Genomic DNA, 21,787 nt, shown 5'->3' with positions numbered 1-21,787 from the left:
GGAAATAAAAGGTATTTGCTTCTGAATTCCTTCACTGATTTCCTACTGAGATGTTGAAAACTGTAATCTCTTGGATGATATGATCAGGACAGCTTTCCTGCAAAAGATAATTTAGTACACTTCTTATCAACAAAACTTATTTTGCCTAAATTAAGGTAAACTTTCCTGGAAATAAGCATGGAATATGTTAAAAACACTTTTAACATACTAATCATTGGTAAAGGTACACTTCTGATGACTTTCATGTAATCTTTATAGGCGTAAGTAGACTGCAAATGGCCATTTGGCCGGAAGCTCGAATTTTACTTTGTAACGTGTTAAATGAATATTTCTCATCGCTTGTAAATTCAGGCTTTATGGTTTTGCCTGACTTAAGACCTGTGTTTTCATTCTCACTTTGCGTAGTCTTGTTTTGTGTTAAACTGCTATTCTGAGTGCCTGTATCCTGGTTTCCCTTGTCTTGGTCTTGTTCTTCTACCTGTTGTCCTGGATATCCTTGTTTGACTGTATTTTTGGACTCGATCGTTCGTGTGGATTTACTTTATGGTTTTGACTACGCCTGTTATATGGAGTACGATTCTGGATTCTCCCACTGTGATGGATGTCTGAGGCTAATGACAGACAGCAGATGGACCCAAGGGCAGAAGAATAACATGCAGGCTTAGATAACTGAACAAAAAGTGCTTTACTACAGAGTCAAAGTTCAAAAGTACAACAAAAAGGAAGCCGAGCTTCCAGATGAACAAAAGGCAAATCCAAAAACACAACAGACTTAGCTTTCTTGGCGAGGACAACACATGCAAAGTAGGCTCAAGACAGAACACAACTTAAAGAAAGCATGCTTAAATCATAGACTGTAAAAAAAGACTGTAAAAAAGGCCAAAACTGGTGGAAGTGGAACTAATAAACTAATGAGAAGCAACACAATAAATTATACAGCAGCTGGGGCCACCTAGTGGCTGTGAGACTCATTACACCCAATAAAGCTGCATTTGGAACTTCAACCCAAATCTCTGAGTATATGGTAGAATTTATGTAAATGATCAAATAAATTCAATGACATGTGAAAGAAAAATCATGCAACATAATGAATATAACGATTAAAGATGATTAAATGAATACATAGCTATCAATGAGTAATTCATAAAGAAAATATTAATAAGATTCATAAAAATGAATAATTAATAAAATAAATGAATAAAATACAATACTCAAAAGAATAAATTGAATAAATCCGAATATAATTATTATTTTTTTGCATACACCAGCTATAATCCATCATACACACAAGTAGCCTAATAAATAAATAATACCCTCCACTTACATTATTAAAATAAGACTAAACATTAAGACTAAACTCACTTTAACAGTGTGCAAATAACATGTATCATTAATTATTAATAACATCATCACGCAATGGAGTAGAAATATTTTAAATGAAACATTATGATGTAGAGTTCATCATAGTCTCACTTCTGGAAAGATGCTATTTCTTAGCCTGCTGGTTCAGGCCCTAATGCTGCACAACCTCCTTCCTGAAGGGAGAGTGGAGTGGACCATTTTCTGGGTGGGCGAGGTCCCTCATAATACAGGTTGCCCTCCTTCTTCATCTGGTGATGTAAATGTTGCTTAGGTTACATTTGGCAAACTATAAATGATAAATGATTTCCCCTTAAAAAAAAATAAAACCAAAATGAACATAGCCTACCTACCTATAAAAGTTTAGTGCCATAAGTCTAGCTTTGTTTTAGAGTGATGGGGACAAATTTGGGGTTTTCTATCTGACTATATAAAATGTTGACAAAAAAAAAAAAATAAAAAAAAATTGATAAGTAGGCCTAGATATATAACGTATACTGGCATACTGTTGCTATAAATATATGTTAAATAATGCATGTGATCAACACCACCCCCTTGCGAATAGGCTATAATATTGATTACTCGGAAATCCGCCCATAGCCTAACTTACCTGAAACGAAAGCGAAACTGCTCTCTACTGTTTGCTTCACCACGGTACGGGTTTGTCTCATCTGTTTATTTAAATAAATATAAATTATGTGTTTATTTAAATAAAAATATATTATGATTAGGCAATTACACAACAAAGTAGGCTATAGCCTACAGTGGTTTTAACGAAAAGTCGCCGTACGTTACTCAACTCATTTGTTAATTGTATGTTTTGTCGTTGTTAAAAAGGTAGTCGCGAAAGAGCAGCGTAGGCTATATAGGCTATCACAAGTGAAAGTGTTTAAAGAAAGAAAAAAAAAAATGTAAAGAAAGAATGAAGAAACCAAACCAAATGGTGTATTTTCCTGTTTGTTTCATAGCGCTTTTTGCGACGTCAACAACTCGTCGTGCTGCCACTTCATGAAGTTCAGCTTTAGTAGGCTAACTATAGTTTATAAACTGGAATAGCTCAGTTCGGACGGATAAAAATGTCCTAGATTTTAAGAATCACATTTTGTTTATAAAGAATGATCTTCTTCTGTCTTGGATAACAGTGCTTTCTGTTTGGTCACAGGTTCTTGCGTTGGTAGAAATGTCTACTGAGGTAAAGGAAGTGATCTGGCAAAGTTATTTTTTTGTTTGTTTGTTTTTTGCATTAGATTCTATATTTAGTATGCTGACCCTGTTTGTCATGTCTGTCAACTCAGGATTTCTCTCTTGTTACGGACGGTGAATCTTTGGACAATAAACAGAAGGAGATCCAAAAATACAAGGTTTGTGAGTGGCTTGTTAAAGCCTGTCAACCAATTCACACCAATTCAAGGCATTAACCATTATGTCCTTTCTGACCGCAGAAACGGCATGAATCGTTATTGAAGGATCAAGAATTACTGAAAGATGGCATCGATACGAACAAAACCTTTGCCAAGGAATTTAGACAACGAGCTAAGGAAAGGAAAGTGTTAATTGAGGAAGAAAACAAGAAATGTACTAAGACAATTCAGAAAGAGAAGGTCTGTATAAAAAAATATGCAGACACTCATTATAAGATATATACATAATATAGCCTATATAAGTTCATGTTAATGGGTTCCTCTTTGTTCAGGAGAAATGCAGTAATATTCAGCAGGAGCAACGCAGGCTGCAGATGGAAATCTTGAAAATGAAGGAGGAGTTGCAAAGCCTGGACCATAAAAACAGCAGTCTGAAAAAACAAACTGAGGTATACAGTGTCAAAATATATCAAATATATCCACAAAATTATTTTGACTAGTATTCTAAACATTTTCTATATTTTCCTTTATATTCATATACAGTTGACCCTAAAATCTCCATGTTGATTTAAAAAAATCCATGGAAACAATGCATCTACTGTGAGATTAACACGGCTCTACGTTGACTCCACAGATCTCTACAGCGGTGCCTGAGAGGAGAGTTGTTTTTCAAGGAAAGACAAAAGAGGGTGCGCATGCTGTGAGTTTCGATGTGAATTCCCGCATTGTTTATCCGATGGAGGGTGGAACAGCACTGATCACCTTTGAGGAAGAGGATGGTATGTAGCATCATCACAGTTCAACTGTAATTAAGAATTTCTACTCATTTACACAACGTCATTCCAGACCTGTATGATTTTCTTTCACAAAATAAACACAGCACAAAATAAGATATTTTAAGTCATTTTTCTAGTGTTTTTGACCATAGGCTACAATGAAAGTCAATGGGGCCTGAAAAAAACACTGAACGACATAGACCAGTGGTTCTTAACCTTTTTGACTTAATTGTCCACAACAATATTCGAAGGCCCCCAACCATATATTTATTTTTAAAACTTATTTTAATATATGGTCACTCTTAGTTCTCCAAAGACGACAAAAAGAAACAAACAACAACAAAAAAACAGTTGTTGCAATAAAATATAGATTTTTTGTTGTTTTTGTTATTGTTTTAAAGCATTCACTGTAAAAAAAAAAAAAAAAAGATATGATCAAGAAGTTATAACATGTTTTTACATTGCTTTAACTTAATAAGTTAAGCACTTTCCAACTTTTTAAGTTCTAGTAGATTCAACTAAAAATTCAAATCAATTAAATGCAATTTAAGTTGAAATGACTTAAACAGTAACTTAAACCAACACGAGGTGATTGTACTTAAAAATGTAAGGCAGCAATTATTATTATTTTTTTACAGTGTTCATTGCATGGCCAAAACACAAAACACTCTTTGAGACATTTTTTTTTAAATCACTGTAATGCACTGGCTTTTGTGGATTATTGTTTATTAACTTCTCTTCCTTCATTCAAATCTGTTCTGATCCTGCATCTTTAGTGGCTCAGAAAATCTTGAGCCAGAAGGAGCATAAGGTGGAGCTTGGGGACTGTGCCATCACTGTGCGGGCTAAACCCATTCAGTTCCTGGTACCTGAATATGTTGAGGTAATGGAGACAAGCTGACTTCCGTTAACCTACATTATATGTATATTATGGACTGCGTTGTGTTACTATGGAATATCATGACATAAAACGTCTTACTCTTTCTCTCTCCATCTGTTAGATGGAAACACAGGTGTGCCCTCGCAGAATCCTGGTCTCTAACCTGCCAAAGGAAGAGCCTGAGGACAGAACACTTGACAAACTGGATATCTATTTTTCTAAGAAGAAGAATGGAGGCGGCGAGGTGGAGGACACAGACATGCTGCATGACTCTGGCACTGTGGTCATTACCTTCGTAGATGATAATAGTACGTTAACCAAATTCATGCAATCTGACATATCTCAGCACAAGATGCTAGAAGTGTTTTTCTTATCCTTTTATTTGTTTCTCATTTGTCTTCAGTTGCCAAACGTCTCTCAGACAAACAGGATCATGAGGTAGATTTTGGTAGGAAGAAGTACAAGGTGAAGGTCACTCCATTCCTCAATGGCGAGATTTCACAGATGAAGGTATGTCGCGATAATTGAAACTGTTAATACTGGTGTTGTTAATGATGTAAACTGACTGTTGCTCCCTCTCAGATCTGTAATTCAGAGTGCATGCGCACAGTGCTGCTTATGGGCATCCCTGACATCATGGAGAAAGACAACCTACAGGACAACCTGGAGATCCACTTCCAGAAGACAACCAATGGTGGCGGAGAGGTGGAAGGCATCATCTACAACCCTCTGGGCCACACCACCCTGGCTTTGTTTGAAGACGACTCTCCTAAAGACAGCCAGACCGTGTGAGAAAGCTAATAAACCTCTACAGCTCAGAGATCTAATGCTGCCTGTAGATGACAAAATAGAGAATTCATTCGTAATAGACTGAAACTCTTTATGAACTTTGATTTGGGACTATTTTGCAAAAAGACAAGCGTATGGATCTAATCTGTACCTCATTATCCTTCATAGACTATACATTATACAATAACATACTTCATTCATGGATACAATTTTTCTCTTATTTACAATCCTTAGTTGTATTCTTTCTTTTGATGATAAAAATGTTGTCAGATTGAGTTAAGGTGTATGGGTTAATCTGAATCATATGAGACATTTCTCAAAACTATTGCTATTTATGTGAAAACAACAATTTTAAAAAGAAGAGTCTTAAATAAATGTGACAAAACCATCATTGTGATGTTTATGATACAGTAATTGGAACCTATTGAAACCAAACCCAAAAAAGATGATATTCTGCACAATGAAAATTAAGGTTATTTTTTAAGACATTTTTTTTTCTTTTACATGATACAATCTTATTTTAATCTCATTACTAATTTACCATTCACCTATAGTGATTACATCTAATAAGATAGCTATTAAGAAAACACATTTAAATTTTATATTACAATAACATAAAAAGACAGTCTAACAAATACTACAATGAAGTATTAATATTTTACCATTTAAATAAATCCATATTTTGTTGGCATTATGAGAAATGTTGTCGAAAATGTGCTTGTCACAGAAAAAAATATAATTTAAGTGTTAGTAGACTGTCTGCTTAATATTTACTAACACTTAATTTTGATGCTTCCTCAACAGACATGACAGTAAGTAACTTTGCAAGTACATGTCAACTTATTCTACTAACCGTAACCTGACAGTCTACTAATACGAGATAAATAACAAGATTTAGTTGACATGCATCTGCAAAGTTACTAGTTAATAGAAAGTCTAAAGTGGACCATTGAAATAAAGTGTAACCTAATTTTCTTTTGATTACTTTTGGGATAAAATATAAATCAGACATGTTCTTGACAAGTGACATTCAGCCAATAATGTGTGCAGGACATTTCCAAACATTTTACAGTGACAAAATATTATTTTTTATGAAACCACGCATGAAAGCAAACTAGACCTGCAGAAACAAATATTTGTAGGTGGTTGAAGCAAAAGGCATGTTATACATTTGGAAGCCAAAGGAGTTTATTTGTAAAAATACAGTAACAGAAAAAGTAAAGACATCTGTCCCAAAAACCACCAACAAAAAACAAACAAGCATGAACACAACAGCAGCTCCCTCAGAACAGTAATGATAAATGTGAATGATAACTCAAGAGACGAAGTAACAGCCAACTCCATCAGGCACTTAGAAGAGAGATGTGGAGTGCACGGATTAAAATGTAAGTTTAAAATGAAGACCCAAAAAAAATGAAATAAGAGGGTGTTCACAAAGAATTAAAAAAGACAGCCGTTGTGTATTCAAGCCATAACCATTAAAACGACACCAGAAATAAGTTAAAACCAAAAAATTCTACATGTTCAGCAAACATTACATATTTCACACACATGTACAGGTCACATTGCTGTTCCAGATATCATAGTCAACACACACAGTCTAGTGATGATCACCTACGATTATCACATCAACATTTTTCTAGTGGTCTCTAGAGCTGCTACTGTATGTCTGGGCTGTCCTGAAGCCCCTTGTGCGTGCATAAGTTCAGCTCACGGTTTTAAATCATCTAAATCTGGTGATAATATATTGTCCTTGAAGTAGCATCCTCCTCTAGATAGACATATACAATCATTTACAGATTTTACATTTTTGACATAAGACCAATTTAGTGTCTTTTAAAAGAAAACAGAATGGTTAAAAGTGAAGCAAAATGAATAAATGCATGTCCCCTTGATATTAAGAAAATCATGACAGTCTGTTCTCTTACATTACACAAACAAGCAGCTCAGCGAATAAAATTTACATTAAAATCAATGTGCTGAAGTCTGATCCTTCACAACTGCATGATTTCTTATCCCTCCCTAATCTTAATACAGTTAAAAGTTTTCAGCTATTATAGGAAACGGCGAACACATGACTGGTTGGAAAAACAACAAACAACCTTTAAAGACAGGACCAGTAACTACATCAAGGAGAACATATTTGCTTGTGCCTTTGTACCTTGCTACTTGCATATGGCTTATGACGCTTGTGCTCGGCAGGTTTAAGGACGATTTCTAGTGCAAGCAGGATGTAAAGTCATTTGGAAAGACTATATATTTAATAGGTGGTTTTCCATTTAGAAAGGTTGTTGTTACTGTAGAATAACACCCCTGTCAATTTAGTCCACACACAAACACGTGAGATGAGAGGTTTTAGACACGAAACCTGCATGAGATCAGTTAGATGACCAGCGGTGCCCAGTCCTTCTGAATGCGCCCATACTGTACATGGAGAAACAGAGCAGAAGTTTAGGATGGAATGAAAGAAAAATTATGAATTTATTATGAATTCAAGAATAATTCTAGCCTGGAAATCCAGATCCGAAAGATTAAGGGTCTGGCATTGAGTAATGAAAATCGCCCACCAAGCATGCATTTGAAAATCTCACTGCACATAATTGGATAACACTACGACCAATCACTGTCGCGATTGCGCTGTCGTCATCTGTTTAGCTCGCCTCTGGCCTGCCTATATCAGATACACCGATGTGATTGGTGCAGCTCGGCTACAAGGGCATATTTAGTGAGCATCATTACTCAATGCCAGAGTAACTCGCTGAGCAAATTCAAATTGTGCTCTCGCGAGAACTCTGGATTTCCAGGGTAGAGTAACAGGATTTTACCTGGATGTCAGTGAGCTCCTTATGGAATCTCTTGGCAAGGTCTGGACCATTCTTCATTGTAGGAATTTGGTAGGTCTAAAAAATAAAAATAAAAATTTTCAATAAATGTAGTAATATACTTCACTTCAACCAGCACACTCTAGGGGTGCTTCTCAATTCTTATTGGTGCATCCTTGTTTCCTTTCCTCGAGTATCAGCTCAACCCCCGGTAGGATGCGAGGAAGGCTGCAAGGAAAGAAAAGGAGGACGGAGGAATCGAATGAAAGCTTTTTTACATACTGGAATACTTGATCACTCGGGCATCACTTCACAGCGTCATCAGCTGTGCGCTAAGGATCTGCCCTTATGTTGTAAAAGTTTGGTTATTTAAGAAATTCATAATAAATAATAATAAAGCAAGATACCCTGTTGGAATATGTGAGATGTGCGGTTTATATAAACTGCAAAGGTAAAGTATAAATTAAAATTATTGTGACCGATGTGAAGGGGGAGGAGAATGTATACGCGCGTCACGTTTAGGCGATAAAACTCTTTAGCCCTGGAAGCCTCCTCACTCCTCGTTCCTCTCCTCCTCGTGGTGCAATTAGAGAAATCAGATGTCCTTCAAGATGGCTGAGCTCGATCGGTTTCCGGGTCATAGTATGGAGGACGGAGGAGCGAGGAAACGAGGAGGGATGTTGAGAAGCACCCCAGGTGTTTACCAGTGCTGTCAACAGAGACTGACAGTTATTCGTAAACTTAGACACTTGTCTGTTCCGCCTCGTCGTCGTCTTCTTTTGTATCACAGTATTATAGACAGTTCTAATGTATGGTGCCATTTGTTTCTTTCGTATGTTAACAGTTACCTATAAGAAAAAGGATAACTAACTTGAGATTACTATTTATCTAGTAAAATTATTGGTATTCCTACCCCTAATTTATCGGACAGTGTTTTTACATTCACGCTTTGTAAAGCACATAAAATCTTAAATGACCTAAACCACCCACTCTATCAATATTTCATTCCCCTTCCTTCTGGCCGTAGGTAAAGATTACCCATGTGTAGTAAGAGTTTTGTTCCTGTAGCTATACGAGCTTTAAATACATAGGATATTGGCCACTGATACGTCATCTTATGCTTTCCCTTTTTTTTTCTTTTTTGTGATATGTCTGATTGTTTTGATTGTGTTATGATAAGTTTATAAGTTAACATGTTTTGTGTCGTGTTATGTGCGCATCTGCGGTGGAAACAAATTTCCTCTTAAGTACAAATAAATTATCATTATAATTCTTATTAAGCTGTAAAAATGCATTCAATGGACATTTGCATGAGAGCCGAAGTGTGCATTCCTGTTACCTTTCCTCTGTAGAGCAGACTGCCAACTGGACACACCACACACGCAGTCCCAGAACCGAACACCTCCAGAACCCGTCCATCATCTAAAGCGCCTATCAGATCCTGCATTAATACTTGACGCTCTGTCACTTTGAAATCTCCCTAAAAAAAGAAAAGAAAAAAAAAGACACAACCGTTACAAAACGTACTGTGCTGGAATCATGTACAGGTATGGCAACAGACATCTTGGTACTTGATAAATAACATGCTATGGAATGATTACCATAGTCATATACCAGCTGTTGGGAACCTATGACTCGTGAGCCACACCTGGCTCTTTGACAAAAATCACATGTCTCGCCAGTTCAAGTTACTAGTATTGAAATGGTATTGAACAAAACTTTTTAAAAATAATATTATATATATATATATATATATTTTTTTTTTTTTTTTTTTTTTTTTGCTGTGGCTCTTTTGGAAAAATGCATTAACCAAAAATAAAAAAATTAACAATAAAAATTGTTCTTTGGTCAAAAAAAGGGCTCCTGACTCATATACTATGGTATTTTAATAGTATTCCACGGTATTTAAAAGAATAGCATGGTGTTAGCATGGCACATGTCCTTAATGTCACTTTTAAGAAACTCTCCATTTCACTTTTTCTTCTTTCCCCTTTTCCATCAGCATTTCATATTTCTCTTTCTCTTACCCATTCTCTTGCGAGGTCCAGCAGCGCCTGCCTGGTGACTCCTGGAAGAATGACGCCATCAAGTGGAGGGGTGACAAGCTCTTTCTCTACAAAGACACATAAATGTCCACAAATATCACCAGCAGGGGGAGACAAGCATCATCATTCCACATGGAATACTGAACTATCAACTAAATGAACATCTTGCCAAAATATACAGCAGGGCTCACTGCATGAGAAACTGTATCCCACAATGCAATGCACTTGAATTGACCTGGCTATTCTGAGAGTGAGAAATGAACCAAAAGCAATATCCATTGAGATTTTAACACTTTTGCTTTTTTTTGTCTCTTCAGTGCTCCCACACCTTTTTATAAATGTATTTCCATTGCTTTTCCGTTCCTTCATGATTATCGAATAAGGATAGAAAAAGAAAAAACAAAGAACAAGTTCTGGCTAAGTAAATATTTTAAAGAAGAGCACAACTTAAGTTATAGATTTCTATAATGAATATAATGTTAAAATATAAGATTTTATTCATTTTTAAGACTTTTCTGGGCGTATCTGCATATCTTAATTTCCTGATATCCCTGACAGGAACTGCAGAAACCCAGTAAGGAATTTTTACACACACACGCACGGTTTACAGGGACTCTCCATAGGCATAATAGTTTTTATACTGTACAACTGTATATTCTATCCCCTTACACTAAACCTACCCCTAACAAGAAAACTTATGCGAGTAATGCTACGTACTGCTGATATTTACGCTACTTCCGACGTCACGAGTTCGCTTCAGAAGGCCTTTATTAACCCCCCAGAGCCCTGTGGATTACTTTTATGATGGATAGATGCATTTTTATGGACTTCAAAACAGAAACGGCCATTCACTGCCATTATAAAGCTTGGAAGAGCCAGGACATTTTTTCATATAACTCTGATTGTATTCGTCTGAAAGAAGAATGTCATATACAAACACCTAGGATGGCTTGAGAGTGAGTAAATCATGGGCTAATTTTCATTTTTGGGTGAACTATCCCTTTAATTTGTGTAAGGACGAATTAAGACTTTTTAAGACCTTCAGAAACCCTGTAGAAGTTACTCTCACCTCCTTTCTCTGTGGTCCAGTAGATGAAGAGATTCATGGTTCCGACCTCAGTGATCTCCTCATTGTCTCCGTACAGCCAGAGGACCTGCTGGCAGCCCTGCCTGGCCGCCTCGCTCTGAACGGCGATTGTCGGTCCGTAGTTACTGGGAAACATAAAGCCACAATTACAGAGCTGCATTCGGGGCACAAAAACAATGGGTTAGTATGTTTAAACCAAACATTTGAAAAGGAAGAAGTTTATAACAAAGAGTGAAAACACTGATTCATAATTTAAACAGACATATGCTGTCTACACATTATCTGAACACTACGGGACAGCAGCAAAAAGCTTTGCTTAAGTGGACCTCAAATACTTGATGGGGACAGTGAGACAAGGACTGATAAGAGAGTTGAGACAGATACAGCATATAAACAGAAGCCAGAGCTGCATTAGTGTGAAGGGTCAGCAAACCACTGAGGATTTACAACAATCCACATAAGCACATGACTAGCTTACTGCAGCCCGCGCAAGGCTGAAATTCTCTGAATGACCTAAATGTGATCATCTACTCTTAAGACTCCACATTGGTGCAAAACAACAACAACATTTGCTTTGAACCATTCAAAGGGCAATGGAGCGTGACAAACAAATAATCTCCAGCCAAAGTGTAACTGCTCTTCTGCAATTCATGACTTCACCATTTAAACAAACGAGAAAATGCATCACTATTCCTGCAACAACGAGAAACTGGGTACAAGTTTAATGCAGATAAGTAACATTTGAAATGCTTTTGCTTATTCAATAATAGTAGAAATAGTACAAACCAGAGATAATGGTTCCAAAGAGTTCAGTGACAAATATTAAGGTCCCACTTTATATTAAGTGTCTTAATATAAAACTGCTATGTACTAACACACTGTTGACCCTTCCCTTAACCCTTAAATCTGCCATACCACCAAACTGGTCTCAATAGCAGCAATAGTTTTGCTGTACAACATGAACACAATAATTACATTGTACCTAGCCAAGTACATAGTTGTTAAAAAAAAACACCTAATATAAAGTGTGACCAAAAAGAGTAATTTGTGACACATTTCTGCTTTAAATTAGCAGGGTTAATTAGGCAAATGTGTTTTATTAACACCAAAAAAAATAACAGCAACATTTTTCCATCAATAAAAAATATATTCATTTTATTCACGGTTGTACAACTCTTATAATGTATGCTTATGCTCATATGCTTATGAGGAATGTATATGTGATATACAAAAGTCTTTGTGAAAACTCACCCTCCCATCTTGTATTCTCCAACGCCGCCCCTCCAGGCCCGAACGTATCGAGGATCTGCCAGCAAAGACACCGGACTAAAGCCTCCAGTAGCAAAATAAGGTCCAACGGGTCCAATAATGACAAAGAGCAAAGCGTGACCAGCTCGAGATACACCTAGAGAAGGCTGAAAAAAAGAAGGATGGTCACAATTAAAGATGAAAAGACCAAAATCATTCAACAGATTACACTCACTGGCCACTTTATTAGGTACACTTTGCTAGTACTGGTTTGGACACCATTTTGCCTTCAGAACTGCCTCATTTCTCATGGCATAGGTTCAACAAGGTGCTGGAAACATTCCTCAGAGATTTTGCTCCATAATGACATGATAGCATCACAATTGCTGCAGATTTGTCGGCTGCACATACATGTTGTGAATCTCCTGTTCCACCACATCCTAAAGGTGCTCTATTGGATTGAGATCTGGTGACTGTGGAGGATATTTGAGTATAGTGAACTCATTGTCATGTTCAAGAAACAAGTTTGAGATGACTTTCCCGCTGGAAGCAGCCATCAGAAGATGGGTACACTGTGGTCATAAAGGGATGGACATGGTCAGCAACAGTGCTCAGGTAGGCTGTGGTATTTAAACGATGCTCAATTGGTACTAAGGAGCCCAAAGTGTGTCAAGAAAACATCCCCCACACCATTACACCACCAGCAGCAGCCTGAACTGTTGATGCCAGGCAATGTTTTTCCAATCTTCTTTTGCCCAATTTTGGTGAGCCCGTGTGAATTGTAGCCTCAGTTTCCTGTTCTTAGCTGACACGAGTGGCGCCTGATGTGATCTTCTGCTGCTGTAGCCCATCAGGTTCTATGTGTTGTGTGTTCAGATATGGTCTTCTGCAGACCTCGGTTGTAACGAGTGGTTAATTGAGTTACTGTTGCCTTTCTATCAGCTAAAACCAGTCTGGCCATTCTCTTCTCACCTCTGGCATCAACAACGGAATATTTTCTCTTTTTCTGACCATTTTCTGCAAACCCTAGAGATGGTTGTGCGTGAAAATCCCAGTAGATCTAGCCCATCTAGCATCAACAACCATGCCACATTCAAAGTCACTTAAATCACCTTTCTTCTCCATTCTGATGCTCAGTTTCAACTTCAGCAGATCGTTTTGACCATGTCTACATGCTTAAATGGATTGAGGTACTGCCATGTGATTGGCTGATTAACAGGTGTACCTAATAAAGTGGCCGGTGAGTGTAATTTGAATATTTAAGGTTTCTTACTTCAGTTCCTATAAACGTGGGTCTGATGTACAGACTGGCGTCTGTGGAGTAAGGAACCCATTCTTGGTCGACCTCAACCAGCTTACTGATACACTTCATCAGTTCGACCTTATCAAACAACTAGAAGAGACAGACAGGGAGAATATGTTGATGGTGATGGAAGGAGATCCAGTTCACAGATTGGCTCATTTGAAATGTGATAATATCAAAGAGCATCAGTCAATAAACTAAAGTAGGTCTGTAAATGCCTAATAGGATAAGATGAAGACTAACAGGTAGGCAGCTCCTTTCAGAGCTCCGGTACATGCGCTCCATATTCAACATGGGTCTGAAGAGACGGATACGGTTATCTACTCCCCGGAAGGCCTTCATGCCCTCAAATAGCTGAGAATAAAACAGAAGAACAGAAGAGATCAGACAAAAATATAAATATAAATAATAATAATAATATAATAAATATAATATATATATATATATATATATATATATATATATATATATATATATATCAAAGAACCGTTATTAATAATTGAGCACCAACAATATTTATATTTATAATTATAATTATATATAAAATTATAAATATTGTTGGTGCTCAATTATTAATAACGGTTCTTATTATCATCAATGTTGAATTTTTTGTGGAAAGGATAATATGATACAATTTTTTTTCAGTATTCTTTCAATGAAAAGAAAATCAAAAGAACAGCATTTGAAATAGAAATCTATTGTAACAAATACAATAGTCTACTGCTTACAGATACAATAGTTTACTGTCACTTATGAATAAAAGTCATCCTTGATGAATAAAAGTATTAATTTCTTTAAAAAATATATCTGTTTGACCCCAAACTTTTGAGCGGTACTGCATATAACCTTTATTGTTGAGCTGAATAATTAACTATATATTAATCAATAATATTTTAGAAAATGTGTAAAAAGAAGATTATGAATTATAAACATATATATACACACACACACACAATAATAAAAATAAATTAAGACAATAATAAATGAGATATGTACATTTATAAATTAATAATTGCAATTATAATATAGAGGAGAAAATTGTGCAGTCATTATATTTCAACATTTTTACATGTCTTGGTGCAGAGCATCTGACAGAATTCAGGTAAAAACAGCTGAGTTGGAAAATAAAACCTAGTCGCTTTTGGCTAAATGAGAAAAAAAAGATGCTAAGAACCATGTGGTTCACACACTCCCTTACCTCTATGGAGTAATGCAGGGCTGAGGAAGCAGGATGAAGGGACAGATTCTGGAAAGGCTTGATCTGAGGTGCCTCCCATCCTCCTGCAGCAGACCAACTGATGGTCAGCATGTGGTCCGAAAACTGCTTGCCAAACACAAGGGTTGAAGGGTCCGGCTTTGGCTTCAGTACAGGGTTCCTCTCTATAGTAAGATCTGCAGCCTGACACAAACAAAAAGGGAGAGAAAGACAAAAAAAGAGGGAGAGAAAACGAAAAGACAGAGAGGGGCGGGGGAGTAAAGCGGGCATGTGGACAGGTGTTTATTCATTATCATTGATTGCACATGCATTTGAAAAATGAATCTGGATTCATCATGCCAGTCAAGCTTTTATAGAAATTGAATTCAATTAAATTGCAGTGAGAAGAAGGGAAGGGGGTTGTTGGAAGAAAGAAAGCGTGCAAGAGGGCAAAGGCACAAAGAAAAGAGACGTCAGATCCCACAAGGTGACACCGTGGCCTGCTTAACACTTCAGAAACTGCAACTCAGGATGAGCCGTAAAACTTTACAAGTCTGGAAAAGATCTGCATTGCCCCCAAAAATGTGATTGTACCGACTGAGGTAAAACTGAAACAATTGCACAAATTCACAAGACCTGAGGCCCAGGCTGACCAGGTTGGTGGAACAGAAATAAAAGTGGTGCTGTGAACCTGGCTCGACAGGTTTGTTTTAATACCTTGAAGGAGGAACTGATGAACCGCAACGGCCCACATGACAGGGAGAGAGGATGAAGAAAGCGTCCATTTAGTGCCTTAAAACACAGAAACAGAGTGTGACTTCAACCATTTCCTTTCATGTGTTGTTTCTGACAGCTGCTGTTTAGCCCTCATGAGATGTGAAGGTTGAGTATGTACCAGCTGTATATACCTGCATTTATGCACAAGGAGACAGCTGGGTCACACAGTAACCGTGCTTTTAATAGCTAAAACCCCAGAGTGAATCAGCAAAGCAAAGGAAAGTTTGCCTTTTTTTCCTTAATAAACTAAGACACACACCAGTCAGCTCCTCTTCTAATTCGTTTTGCATGTTTTATTAGGCATTTGTTTGCCTAATAAATAATGTAGCATGGCTACACGGTAGCTTGCTAATCGATCTGTTAGGTAAACTCTCTTAACTCTGTGCATAATTTGGCAAACAATGCGTCTCATGGAAAGGTGCGTGACCATTAGCCTAGTTCCGGAAAGATCAACTAGCCTATATTATTGCAACTAGTATTTATTTTAATTAATAGCAAGTAACCTAATAGTTTCTAGAATCTTTTTCAACTTCACAAAAAATAACCTGAACAATAATAAATAAATACTAACATTTACTTCTCACTATTGATTAAAGTAGTAGCACATATTTCTTAGTACCTAGCCTATTTGGAGAGTACTATCTAACTCAGTATGATTTCTTATCTCACTTGTTAACATATCTTTTTACCCCAACATATGTAATGAATACTAGTCAGAACCTTTTAGTTGAATATTAAAAATCTAGTAAGATTGAACATTTAGTTCAATGTAACTAAAGAATAAGTACTAGGCCTAGCACCTAATGACACTTCGCAAGTAAAACAGGTACCAGCACCAATTAGACTACTAGATGGAAATGAGTAGATAATATCACAGATCCATATTGATTTTATTTGCAATTTTGAACCAGTAAAAGTTAGGCTACTTGTTGGATAGTGACTAGAAGCAAAGGAACACTAGTGAATAATCAACTCAAATTATATGGGTCACTACTACTGTAATGAATAGCCTACAAGTCTCTCTATCTAACAAATAGTTAAATTGAAAGTAAAATAAAAATACAGCCTCATAATATTAAAATACTAGTAATAAAAAAAAAGCCTGGCAACATAAATAGATATGAACGTTAATTGTTAAGTCTGCATGCCGGAAATACGTGGAAAGCTGCAGTCATTCGAAAGCAAGCGTTCACCCGCGATTTGCAGGCATTTTTGAAACCAGAAACCAGAGTAATAAAATAAAAACGTTTTAACCTAAATGTAAAAACAAACACTTAAAAGTATGCCTCCTGCACTTGTGACGATTGAAACTTGCGTGTTGTCGATTTGCAACGTCGTCGATGATCCGCAGTTTAAAGCTGATTAATACAGTTCTGTTAAATATACTCCAGACACACGTCGAGTGTGTTTACGGAGCCATCAATAATTAATAGAATGATTTGGAGATGTGGTGGCGAAGATAAGTGAAATGATCTTTGAACTCACCGTCCTGAGCGCTGCCATTGCTGCCGAGAGATGAATGGTAAACTAGTCCGAGTGGGAGCAACTGCCCCAGACTGACGGATCTCTGCGTTCCGGATTGGAGCCCAAGGAAACAACGGAAATGTGCTCGGGTTATAAAACAGTAAAGCTTAATTTTTAGGGGAGCTTATTCTCATCCTTTTCAACACAAGCCAGTGTGGTATTCGCATCAAAATGCTTGCTCTAAATATCTTTGATGCTGTTATTTGTTATGCCACTAGGATAAGCCTTCAAAAGGCAGATACTAGAAACTTTCTACACGAGTAGAACACTTTTATATTTCTGACCACTCATTCCATAATCTTTAATAAATAAGTATGAATCGATTATATCGTTACGTCTTTATATGAATTTAAAAATGCATTTATATTTTAAACAAAACAATCCCCATCCATCAAAGGGTTAATAATAACCCGCGGGTAGGAGTGACGGATCTCTCGCATCTGATTGGATAAAAAAGAGTTGTGGTCAAATCAACTGGGTTAAACAAGGTCATGAGGGAAACATTCCAGTCATGGGTTAGTGAGGCGTTGGTCCGATCCGCCTTAATGATTGGCTTTTAGAAATTCGAAGAAACATGTTTTATGTCAATGCCTTCAGATGAAGATGTCATACAAATAAATATAGGCTGTCAGTCACCTGTGTTGGTCGCTTTAGAGTTGACCAACACAGAACTCCATTTCACATATTTAATTGATTGAATTTTCTGTCTCAAACTTTCAAATGAAGGATTTACAAGCTCTTTTAATCGCTGTATCATTTTGATATCAAAGGACTCAGGACAGTATGAACACATTATGTGTCTTACATTATCTCAGAATAATCCCTTGAGTGGCACTGGACATGTTAAAGGTCTGTCATGCTTTTTCTAGTTAATATGAAGTAAAATAATTTGACAACACATGTACAATAATTCATTTAATTGGTACAAAAAATTGCAGAAATACAATGTATGAAACAAATCGCAACCTATCAAGAGTCATTTATCAAGTTTCAAAACCACTAAATTAAAATCTGATTATTATGTGACACACTGGCCTGGAAAAGATTACTTGTAAACATCAGTCTTTGCAAGCACATTCATGGTACTGTAATTTACAGTTCAGGTCCCTTTCATATAATATTTAACTACTGTAATATCTGCATTAATAAAAATGAAAAAGCTTTTAGATTAATTAAAATTTCACACATAACATAACACCCCCACCCCCACCACACACAAATTCTATTAATATCAGAAATGGAAACAATTGCAGATGGCTTTAAATGTAACAATGGTCAGGTATACATCATTTACCTGACCAGTATACATAATCATAAGTAATTAACCCTAAACCAAACCCTAATCATATAGTAAGTAATTGTTGTAAATTGTTAATTCATTTTGCTAACAGTACTTATTTGAATAGTAACACTGTAACAAAGGCACCTTAAAAAATCTGCAAATAGTTGCATTTTGAAGCAGCACTGTCTCCAAAGCATCAAACAAGCTGTCTGAGTGGAGGAATGAAACCATATTATCATTTCAAGGACCTTTCCATCATTGTTCAGTTATGGAACTTGGCTTTTGAAGCCGTAGTTCAGTTCGGCCCCTCCGCTTAGAAACAAATCTATCCCAGTACAGAAAGTGGCATCAGCTGCCAAGAAAAGAGCAGCTAATCCACTCTCAGCCTCCGTTCCCATTCGACCAATCAACTGTTGAGTAGAAAATTGTTACTATAACATATCCCGCAGAACACCAGCTTCTTCTATTGCTCATTTGCCCTTATGAACACTTACCTGAGTAGTTTCTCCCCCCTTAATAGTGGCAGAAGGGTTTTCGGTTTGGCCAGCAAGCTCCTCCCACAGAGGTGTCATAATATTGCCTGGAGAGATGCTATAAAAGAGTTTGAATTTAAAGCCTGGTAATAAACATAATTAATAAAATATGTTCACAGATGGAAATTCAGTAGGATCAGAGAAAATAAATGAATAGTTTAGATATAAATAAAAAAGGCAAGGAACTGCTTAGATGGCAGGGTGATAATTTCACTCACCAGTTGACTCTCACTTGATAGCGACTCTCATCCACAGCCATTGCTTTAGTCATGGCAGTGACCGCCCCCTTGTGGATATATGGAAGTATTGCTATTACTTTCAAGATGATCACTTGCATTTGGCACAATCAGAAAAACTCACCTTGGTTGCCACGTAGGTAGCTGCGTCTTTCTGACCTATTGAGGCGACAAGGCTGGATAAATTGATGATGTTTCCTTGCGTTTTGCGCAGGTACGGCAGTGCATACTGCCCCGAGGTAATAAAAAGAGGTTAGTTAAAAGATAAAATTAAAAAAATCAGTCATAATGCAAAAGTAATGTTATGTTACTTGAGATTTTACCTTGGAAGTAAGGAAGTAGTTGATGAGGTTCAAATTAAGCAGGTCTCTAAACTCCTCTGCAGTGGTTTCGTCTGTGGACTTGTGAGGGGGGTCTGATGTGTCATTTAGGGATTTCAAATTAAATCAGTATTATTAAACTATTTATTTATTTTTAATCATTATTTGGAAATAAATTATTATTATTTTCTAAATAAATGTAAAAGTCCTTGGTTAAAATAATTACCACAAAATAGTGTAGAACAAATAAAGTTTACACTTTAAGTACAAAAAAAACCCTTTGACTTACGCCACCCAGCGTTGTTCACCAAACAGTCGATTTGCCCAAATCTCTCAATCGTCTCACTTATTAATCGCTTCAAGGTAAGATATGATAAAAAAAAAAAAAAATTAGAATATACCTTTTTTTTAGTTCTTATATAGGTTATTATAAAATGAAAAATCATACACAATCAGAATTATTTAATTATATATATATTAGGGCTGGGAATCGATAAAAAAAAAAAACTAATTAATTGCACAATTTGCTGTAATTAATTGCAATTAATTGCATTTTCCCCAAGCTTGTAATCATCAATATTTAAACTTAGAATCACCTAATTAAATTAAACAACACAGGAAAAAAATAGCCCTATTAAAATAATATTAAACATCAATATATCAATATATTATTATTTTTCAATAATCAATCAACAATCAATTTAACAGATTTTTTTTTTTTTTTTTTTTTTTTTACTAATTATCAAAATAAAATATAGTCCTATAGAGCTATTATTACCAAAGCATGAGATCAGAAAAAAAAGTGCTGCGTTAATTGCGTTATTTTTTTTTTAATGCGTTAAACATCTCAAATTAATCGCAAAGATTAACGCGTTAATTCCCCCAGCCCTAATATATATAAAGCCTTTATAAATTATATTTTAAAAAAGTTTTAAATGGAAACCTTTTTCAAGCATGGAAAAAAAACCTGAACCCTAAAACCATAAAACGTTAAACTGCTAAAGCTTTAATGAATAAATAAAGTAACGTTTGAGAGGAAGAAAATAAAGGGGTAGGACAGAGACTGAGGTGAGTGACAATTATGAATGCAAGTTATGCAACCCTACAATGAACGCCTGTGCATATACCTTGATGTCATCCTCTTTTGTCACGTCACATGACAAAAACATGCATGATCCCGGCCCTTCCTTATTCAGCTCAGACTCAAGAGACTGGCCAGCTGGCAACTCAGCTGACAGATATAGGAAAAAGAAGGAAACGTTATTGCATTCATTGGTGTAATCAACCTATCTCTTCAAAGATATATTTAAATAAATCACATACTCTCTTGAGCGCAGAACACAACTTTGGACCCATTTTGAACTGCAAAGCAAAAAGGACAATATTCTTATTTACTCTTCCTTTACTTTCGATTTATTAATGGAAAGATATGTTCTATAAATCCTTACCAAACACTTTAACGATGCCCCTTCCAATGCCTCTAGTGCCCCCAGTGACGATGACAACTTTGTTGACATACCGCTGAGCACAAGCCATGTCACTACTGTACGCTATGCGTCCACTTATGCGGACCCTACTAATGCAGGAAATAAAAAAAATAAAAAAAAATTGTCAAGTGTCTGCACACAACTGACAGCGTCTGCTCGGTTACGAATGCACTAAAATCATATGATAGAGAGTATAGCTCCCGATATCACGTGTGCGTGCTTGCGTGTGTCAAATAGAGAAGTTAAGTTCGCTTCCTGGTTGAAAAGTTGTTTCGGAAAGCTAACGATTTGAATAAACCAGTTTACCAAGTCCGACTGAATCGTCTGAAATATCCTATAGCCTACCTGCTTTCCCATTTATTTATTATTATTTTTTTAACTCAAAACAGCGTCCAATGTCCAAGTAGCTGCTGCTTGTAGCCTACTGATCATGTGGGGTCCGTTTTTTTTTTTTTTTTTTTTTTTTTTTTAGTGCGTGGGCTTTGCAAATTCGGTTTGCAAATTTGATTTGCAAATAGCACATGATTAACTGGATACATCCTATGTAGTTTCTCTTTGTTTTGTTTTTTGTAACATACTTTTATTATTGATAAATGTTATTTATTCAATTCTTTGTCTCAAACGATATGACCAAATAAACATCTACACTAGCCTATATCAATGTAAAATGTAAAATATTTCCAAGTTGACTTCCACTGCATAGTAGAGCTGATGGTGTGTGAAACAAGGACTTGGGGCGAAATGTAAGTTTTTTTATGGTTTC

General features: G+C 36.3%; 3 protein-coding genes across 4 annotated transcripts; 1 reads left to right on the top strand and 2 right to left on the bottom strand.

The window, feature by feature from the left end:
* The first annotated feature begins 1,961 nt into the window (after window positions 1-1,961).
* Window positions 1,962-6,425, top strand: ifi35 (interferon-induced protein 35). The gene is made up of 10 exons (XM_079864103.1): window positions 1,962-2,013; window positions 2,522-2,551; window positions 2,655-2,720; window positions 2,802-2,960; window positions 3,053-3,169; window positions 3,355-3,499; window positions 4,273-4,379; window positions 4,498-4,684; window positions 4,780-4,886; window positions 4,959-6,425. The coding sequence occupies exons 2-10, from the start codon at window positions 2,540-2,542 to the stop codon at window positions 5,166-5,168; spliced, it is 1,110 nt and encodes a 369-aa protein (XP_079720229.1). The 5' UTR covers window positions 1,962-2,013; window positions 2,522-2,539; the 3' UTR covers window positions 5,169-6,425.
* Window positions 6,336-17,559, bottom strand: bcat2 (branched chain amino-acid transaminase 2, mitochondrial). Its single transcript, XM_079864057.1, has 11 exons — window positions 17,128-17,559; window positions 15,583-15,657; window positions 14,869-15,069; window positions 13,914-14,024; window positions 13,641-13,760; window positions 12,371-12,534; window positions 11,102-11,244; window positions 10,015-10,100; window positions 9,327-9,467; window positions 7,991-8,065; window positions 6,336-7,589 (listed from the first exon to the last, which is right to left on the bottom strand). Exons 1-11 carry the CDS (start codon window positions 17,143-17,145, stop codon window positions 7,548-7,550), a joined length of 1,176 nt encoding a protein of 391 aa, XP_079720183.1. The 5' UTR covers window positions 17,146-17,559; the 3' UTR covers window positions 6,336-7,547.
* Window positions 17,560-18,386: 827 nt separating this feature from the next.
* On the bottom strand, window positions 18,387-21,470 carry hsd17b14 (hydroxysteroid (17-beta) dehydrogenase 14). 2 transcript variants are annotated; one of them, XM_079864124.1, is made up of 10 exons: window positions 21,370-21,470; window positions 20,986-21,113; window positions 20,861-20,899; window positions 20,665-20,768; window positions 19,827-19,893; window positions 19,541-19,632; window positions 19,342-19,446; window positions 19,200-19,267; window positions 18,943-19,039; window positions 18,387-18,858 (listed from the first exon to the last, which is right to left on the bottom strand). In XM_079864124.1, the coding sequence occupies exons 2-10, from the start codon at window positions 21,071-21,073 to the stop codon at window positions 18,715-18,717; spliced, it is 804 nt and encodes a 267-aa protein (XP_079720250.1). In that variant the 5' UTR covers window positions 21,074-21,113; window positions 21,370-21,470; the 3' UTR covers window positions 18,387-18,714. The 2 variants fall into 2 exon arrangements, with proteins under 2 accessions (XP_079720250.1, XP_079720251.1); XM_079864125.1 differs by having other exon boundaries at window positions 20,986-21,110.
* Window positions 21,471-21,787: the final 317 nt, after the last annotated feature.

Source organism: Squalius cephalus (assembly GCF_949319135.1).
Source record: "Squalius cephalus genome assembly, chromosome: 1".
Taxonomy (NCBI): Eukaryota; Metazoa; Chordata; class Actinopteri; order Cypriniformes; family Leuciscidae; genus Squalius; species Squalius cephalus.
The sequence above is the reverse complement of the archived record's forward strand: the minus strand, read 5'-3'. Positions and strand labels throughout refer to the sequence as shown.

Bases quoted from the DNA above. Each gene is read 5' to 3' on its own strand.
- ifi35 (XM_079864103.1), top strand. The intron at 2,961-3,052 runs GTCTGTATAAAA...CTCTTTGTTCAG, and splicing joins AGACAATTCAGAAAGAGAAG to GAGAAATGCAGTAATATTCA. The intron at 4,685-4,779 runs GTACGTTAACCA...ATTTGTCTTCAG, and splicing joins TACCTTCGTAGATGATAATA to TTGCCAAACGTCTCTCAGAC.
- bcat2 (XM_079864057.1), bottom strand. The intron at 14,025-14,868 runs GTAAGGGAGTGT...TTTTATTCTCAG, and splicing joins CCCTGCATTACTCCATAGAG to CTATTTGAGGGCATGAAGGC. The intron at 9,468-10,014 runs GTAAGAGAAAGA...TTCTTTTTTTAG, and splicing joins TGGACCTCGCAAGAGAATGG to GGAGATTTCAAAGTGACAGA.
- hsd17b14 (XM_079864124.1), bottom strand. From the start codon at position 21,073: ATGGCTTGTGCTCAGCGGTATGTCAACAAAGTTGTCATCGTCACTGGG. The intron at 20,900-20,985 runs GTAAGGATTTAT...TTTGCTTTGCAG, and splicing joins GGGCATCGTTAAAGTGTTTG to TTCAAAATGGGTCCAAAGTT. The intron at 19,447-19,540 runs GTAAAATCTCAA...ACCTCGGGGCAG, and splicing joins ACTACTTCCTTACTTCCAAG to TATGCACTGCCGTACCTGCG.